Here is a 7,524-nt window from a genome sequence, read left to right as displayed (position 1 = left end):
AAAAAGTGTGAACTATTCCCTTTAAAACCAAAGCTCAGGCTAAACAAGGATTGTGGGAATTCCACATCCAACACAGGTACCCGCAGGACCATATCCAGTAGACTCAGAATGGCCTGAAACGTGCTCCCAACCACTTTCTGGCGGATACTTTTGGTCTGTGACACTTTGTGAAATTTTCCATCTCCCATAACTTATATGGGAATTTTATCTTACGCCTTGGCACTATTCATGTTCATGTCATACAGAATCAGTATTGGGAAAATGAAGCCATGACATATGAGCACATGCATAAAGTGCAAGACATTAAAAGTACAATGCCAGGGAACAATGAGTAATAAAGAATAAAAAAATCAAGTTTCATAAAGACAACAAAGGCATCAGAACAGAATCCTAAATTAAATATATATCTATCTCTCTCTCTCTATATATATATATATACATATATGTAGTATTTTATGGGGCGTACTCTGGCTTTTTTATCATTTATTTATTTATTTTTTTATCCATCAATTTATTTTTTTGGGACCAAGCCATACAATGATTGTATTTGATAGCATACCATGACTTTGATTTATTTATCTATTTGATTTGATTTTTTCGATGTGCAGCACAGTGGTGTGGTGGTTAGCACTGTCGCCTCATAGCAAGGGGGTTCCCAGTTCGATCCCAGGTGTGGGAGCCCCTCTGTGCAGAGTTTGCATGTTCTCCCCGTGTCAGCGTGGGTTCTCTCCAGGTGCTCCGGCTTCCTCCCACAGTCCAAAGACATGCAGATTGGGGACTAGGTTAATTGATAACTCTAAATTGTCCGTAGGTGTGAATGTGAGTGTGAATGGTTGTCTGTCTCTGTGTCAGCCCTGCGATAGTCTGCCAACCTGTCCAGGATGTACCCTGCCTCTCGTCCAATGTCAGCTGGGATAGGCTCCAAGGTCTTACAGTTTCTCAGTTTCAGTTCATAGTTTCTGGAAATACGCTGAATTATTAAACAGTTACATTATATACTTCCCTAATGAATGTACATTATTAAAACTGAAACATGAACAGTCTCATTAATTATATGTCACTGTGGACAAACTTTGTTGGGTACTGAAGTCAATGAGCATTTTAAATAAAGAGGAACTGGACGGAATGACTGCTGCAGGTCTTTGTGCGGTTATCTGCTGCCATCTAGTGGACACTGTCACATTACAGGTGAACATACACAACAGTCAACACAACAGTGACCTCAGAGCATCTGAGTCTTAACAGCAGTCTGCAGGTAGACGGCCAACTGTCAGGCTCATTTACATCATGAAAATAAACTCCTTCCTAAAACTCACACAAACATCATCAAGTGTTTCAGGTAACAACTTTTTATCTTCACACTGCCATCAACACATGACAGGCTGTCACATGACCATCACATTATTTTGAGAAGAACAAATTCAGAGAAGAAGCAATAACACATGTTTAAAAACTTTATTTATTTACAATAAAACACCATCTGGAATGGTAGTTTACATATTTACAACGTATTTACACAACACGAAAACTATTTAAAATATGGCTCGCACACAGCAAAGACATTTCTTTGAAGATGTTGACTCTAAAATCAGAAATATCCAATTTATGGATGAAGAGTTGATTTATAATTTAATGATTTTGTCTTGAATGTCATGATTTCGTGAGAGAGAAAATCTCAACATGACTTCACATGTTTTTATTCATTTAAGTAATTATTTCATCAGTTTCAAGTAAATCTCATTTTAAAATGAAACTTCATGCATCATTGGCTATAAATGTGTTTAAACTGTTGACATTCATGATTCTACGTTAACGCTGCAGACTTCATACAACAATAACAGGACAGTTAGCATTAGGAACATTAGCTTCTATGTGTCTGAATTAATACATTTTAACTGTATTATATGAATAAGCTTGATAATAATGTGAAGTTATAATTAACTTGTGAACTTGCTCTTCCTACTATAAGAAAGACACAAACATAGTATGTGCAGGTGGAAACAGGGGACGCACACGCAGTCTGTGTGCACTGAAAGGCAATTCATGTTATGAATGGATGTGTCATTTTCAATAAAATTTAAAGAGCAAACATCTATTTCTGAATTTCATTCAAAAGTTAAATAATAATTTACAACTGACATTTAATGTTCTCATTACAAATGTGAAAATATTAAAATAGCAAATTTTAACTGTGCCAACTAATAGAAAATTATATAAAAAAAAAACACTAAACGCTCACTGAGACTGACCTGCTAAAAAACACGACATTGTGTTGAAAATGCCACATCCATTATAAAAGCATTCAGCCCTATTTTCATGTCTTATTTTATCGTGTACAGCTCCCTTGTTTTTTAATGAATAACACTGTAAAGTACATGTGATGACGACAACCACTGATTTGTTGATTTGCAGGTCATATGACATTTTGGGTTAAAAGGAAGCTGAGTTTGCTTCAAACGTAGAGGTTAAATAAAGTTGTAACTTAAACAGAAATTGTCCTTACAGAGATTAATGACATGGTTTTGAATTGACTTATCAAATATTGATTTAAACGTGTCAAAAGTCACTATTACATGTTTAAATATAGTTACTGATATGATGTTAAATGATGATTAAATAAAAATCAGCTCTTTCTCTCTTTCTTTAGAGCTTTCAACCTAAAAATCACTACATCACTGTCCACTGTTTAAATCTGTGTAATGACGTAGTGATAATGTTATTGTGTGATACTGATGGTCCACAGGTGTGCGAACACAGTTCCACTGTAAGTATTAAAAATTCTGAAAAATAAAAACCAGTTTCAGGTCGGACTGATCCCAAACAGAAAACATAACTTCAGTATGTTCAGAGGAACACACAGAGTTCTTTGGTAAATTTGCTTTAGAAAGTTCAAATAAACACAAGAAGTTTGTGCTCTAGAGAAAGGATCAGCACCTAGTGAATAACCTCCTAAGCCCCATGATAAGCTATTATGGCAAGGCCTAACTATACAGACCAGTCAGCAGTGATAACTAACATGTCTTTGGGGTCATTGGGTGGTGATCTGGCGTCCCAGAGACACTCCCGTAATGCTAGGTCTCACTGCTCCCTGCACCAACCCAGTAACCTCCTATACCTTACTTACACATGGCTTTCTCAGCCCAAACAGCACTGCCACCTTCAAAGAAACCCAGGCTCCGTACATGCGAGCTCCAGGTAGAAGCAGGGCTGATACTACCTTTCCTAGCACAGTCACCATACTCTCTTTCACACGCTACATAGCATAACTACAATATAAGCTAAAGTTAAAGGAGATAAATAAACTCTCAGGATCAGCAAGCACACTCACCTTGCAGCATGGTCTCAAACAAAAGGGATTCAAATAGACCACTACCACACTTAAATAACCTTCCTCTTCCTGGATTTTCTCCTGAAAGGAAGTGGATCTCTCCACCTGATCTCAAGGAGTTATGTACCCTGCTTAGTAGTTCCCCCTGCTGGCCCCCAACTGACATTATTTCTCCTCATCCAAATCGACTGACTAGACTAGATCTTTAGTTCCCCCAGGAGCGAGACAGCTGATCTTGCTATGAATCCCCTACACCCCACTTCCACTGGACAAATCCTAGTCTTCCATCCTCGCTGCTCAGCTTCTGCTCCTAAGTCTGCATATGTAAGCTTTTTTCTTTCATAGGCTTCTTCCACTGAGTCTTCCCAAGGAACTGTCAGCTCAATGAAATAAACTATCCGTTGACTCACTGACCACAACACTAAGTCAGGCCTCTGCCTGGTACAAACTATTTCCTGGGGAACAACAAGCTTTCCCCCTAAATCTACTTGCATTTCCCAATCACAAGCACCTTCTAGACGGCCACACCCCTGCCTCCTCACTAACTTATCCCTTCTGTATTTCTCTCCCTCGCAGACAAACTGAATTACTAAACTCCTATCCTTAACACCTTCTGAATTCACCTGTCTTCATTTCCCTTCGATGCCTGCAGCTAAACATTTCAACACCTGGTCATGTCGCCATGTATATCGGCCTTGTCACAAGCTAACTTTACCCACAGTTTTAGGTTCTGGGGGGTTGGTAACACATCGTATGTAGCCCCTACCAGGAATCTAATACGATTCTCCTCCATACTCCACAGGTCCCTCCAACTAAGCTTCCTCTTCTCTACACTTTCCCAATTCAACCACTGTCCCTGTTTAGCCTGGGCCACTACCTTTGCACCCCTTAATATCTCCTCCTGTCTACGTATCTGTTCTACAACCAGCTTTCTTTTATCTCTGAGACCTGCTTTATTCCATACCGGTTTAAGCCAAGCCCCAGGCCTCCCCGGCCAAACTGAACATTACCTACAATCTCTGCATGCCTAAGAGCTGCCTCTGCCTCCTGAACTGTCGATCTTGGGTTCCACTTCCTCCCCTTGGTTGGATTTGGAACCACACCCCTAACTACCACGTCATTACTCCCAGATAACAAGAGCTCTGTCCTGACCTTGGTACATTTAAATTCCTCTGTTAAACTAGATATTGGCAGCTGAAGCATATAAGTATATATAATATATAAGTATAAGTAAGATGCCGACGTGTGCAACACCAACGTCTCAAAATAATTACTGCTAAAATCTGTGCATGCTAATTTCCTGACGTTCTGCACTAACACAGGGCTGAACTGCTGAATGCACCATGTGCAAAGCTGTGGTGAAACATAGGGCAACATGGGCCTGAAATAATGTCAGAATATTTGACGATGTTCTTGACGAATTGAGAAATTAGTAAAAAATGATTGAATTATCAATTTCAGAACAGAATCAGTGACGTGGTTTCACAGTTTGCTTAAAATATTCAGTAAAAACTAAAGAAAGGTGATGATATCATTTCTTTAGTTTGTGAACAACAACAGTGACTCAGAGTCAGATTCAGGTTCTGTTACAATATTAATAGTTCAACTAAATCACATTTTAAAAAATGTCCCCTGGATCAATAAATATAAACCATTGATCATCAGGCTGTAACCTGTGACAGACTGTTGGGAGACAGAATCACTGTGCTGTTGCCATAAGGGGCCGCTGAATGAGTTCCCTCTGAGCCGACGCCACACTTTATTGCACACTAGTTGCACACAGGCGAGCAGTGAAGGTATTTACACTCACTGAAACTCATGGATGACTCTCGTGTCCTGACTCTGATTTAACAAAAAAAAAAAACTCCCAAAAACTGAGGCACTAGTTTAAAGCATTGATCTAACAGACCAATGATATCAATGTTATAAACACACAACTAATGTTAGGTCAGTGTTTCTCAGACCTTTAAACATTGTGTGTGTGTGTGTGTGTGTGTGTGGGGGGGGGGGGGGGGGGGGGGGGGGTATTAAGGGTCTGTATTCATATACCTAATTTTCATTGGATTTTTTTATGTAAAGCACATTGAGTTTAGTTGTAATGAATAAAGTTGCCTAATAATCAATGACCACTCTTTGTAAGGCACGAAAGTCAGTAGAAGCTCAAGTATTTCATCACCTGACAGCAAAATGTTCTGACTCGCGGCTTCTAAAACCTCTTGTCTCAAACGAACTGCTCATTAGCCAAAAAACCGAGTGCGATTCCTTTTACACCCAACGCGTTTCCTCTGTCCTAGAAACTCCTGAAGAACTGCAGGGACAGTTCGTAGGTCAGGAACATGGTGGCGCTCATTGGGAAGCCTCGGATGGCGTTGACGGACGCTCCACGGAAGAAAATCTGCACACAAGAATGTTCAGCTTTAGTGACTTACATTTCTGAACTTTTGTTTCCCAGACTAAATGAAAGAATAACCACTGTTGTGATTACAGTAGCGTACAACCGTGTTTTAAGCAATATAAATCCAGTATGAAGTTCAGATCTTTTATAGTGGAGTTGTATAAGGTATTTATCCACAGTCAGTGAGTTACCAACAGTAGATGTCGGTTGACACTCCTCCAGTTTGAAGAAACAGCTGGATCTCCACCACAGAAGCTCAGCATTGTCCTGCTGTGGTGTACTAACCCCCTAACCCTAACGCTTTATTTGGAATATTTTCACTCACTTAACTCAAAGTGAGTCAGAAAACTGAAGCTGTTAAATTGCTCTGTCTCACGTTACAGCTCAGCAGAGGAGGACACCTTCATGTTTACATCTCACGTCCATGAGTAGATACATGCCTCCTGCTGTACTGTGATATGGTTGGTGGGTGTAGTTCAATATAAAGAAAGTAGTCCCTACATGAAACTGCTCACAACAAGATGTGTGAATTATCTTCAGTAACCAGGTCATTATTTCTGGAAGATACATCGATGTTGAGATTTGTTTTTGTTTTGTTTTTTAATGGATTCAGTTCCATTATGTTGGAGAGAAGGACGTCTCTATGGCCGATTTCTCCAACACTGGACCAAAACTATCTACACTGATAAACAGCTACAGGGAAGAGGAGATGTATGTATTTTTGATCTGGGGGTGATCTGTCCCTTTAAGTAATTTGCCCTGTAATAACCTGACTCACTGATCTGTGAGCGGTTAACCCAGTCCACTTTGTTGGGATACCAATGACCTTCTGTTATTGATCTTGATATTGTACTGCTGCCTCTGTTATTGAAGTTGTTGGATGTTGGATTGTTTGCCTACATTTTGCAACCTTTGGCATGAGAACTTTGTGAACTCTGACACCTGGATGCTGCATGTAGCACAAGATGTTGATTTTAGGCCAGAAAGATTCACTTCCTTATTTCTGCTGATCCATCCAAACTGTCCTCACTTTGTCTGGAGTCCTGATAATAAGGGGGATCAATAAGTTATATTGATCCTTTTTGTTTTTTTTGTTTTTTTTGGAAGAACAACTCCCTCCATGTTTTCTAGTGAATTACACTATTCCACCAACAATCAGATTATTAGTCACTCTCTCTGATCAGTCACAAGTTTGTTGATGTCGTAACATGATCATTACTACAAGAGGCTCATCTGGATGCTGAGCTTTCGTTCACTGATGGGATCATGTGGTCCACTACACTTCAGGGGAGTCCAGTTCTGGGAACACAGTTTGACTCTGTTTTCTACAATTTCACCTCCAGATGATTAAACCATCTGTTTCCTTTACAGCAGCTCGTACAGCCTGAGTATTTAAGTAACAGGTTATCTGCTGATTTTAAGAGGTAAATTACATCAACTTTGTGGAATCTTAAATCACAATGTGGTAACGGATGTAAATGAACTAATGAAGCGTCCAGAGCTGTTTCTGAGTAGGATAAATCAGAACTGGGACTGAACAATCAAACAAACTGACAATACCTGACGTGCTGACGTATTGCGGTAAGCGAGTTGTGTCATTTCCGGTGTTTCTGTGACAGCGTCTCTGTACGCTCTGGTTGAATTCTGCTAGCCTGTTTTCTCACTACAGTTGCTTTAACGTCTACTTCAAGTCTTAACCCACACTGGTTCTGTTTAAGCACTTATAGCTCTCCTCCTTTCTACGACTTTCTCGCTAATCTCTTAGCTGTTGTTTGCACGTTACTAGCCTTGGTAGCTACAT

General features: G+C 39.8%; 1 protein-coding gene across 1 annotated transcript in view; it reads right to left on the bottom strand.

The window, feature by feature from the left end:
• Nucleotides 1-1,441: 1,441 nt before the first annotated feature.
• slc25a48 (solute carrier family 25 member 48) overlaps nt 1,442-7,524 on the bottom strand; it is a 29,990-nt gene continuing 23,907 nt past the window's right edge. Inside the window, exon 7 of the mRNA XM_050042554.1 lies at nt 1,442-5,723. Coding sequence (XP_049898511.1) covers nt 5,619-5,723 — 105 coding nt within the window. The 3' untranslated portion in view covers nt 1,442-5,618. The remainder of the gene's footprint in view (nt 5,724-7,524) is intronic.

This window comes from Epinephelus moara, chromosome 4, assembly GCF_006386435.1.
Source record: "Epinephelus moara isolate mb chromosome 4, YSFRI_EMoa_1.0, whole genome shotgun sequence".
NCBI lineage: Eukaryota > Metazoa > Chordata > Actinopteri > Perciformes > Serranidae > Epinephelus > Epinephelus moara.
This window is presented reverse-complemented; position numbering and strand designations above follow the sequence as displayed.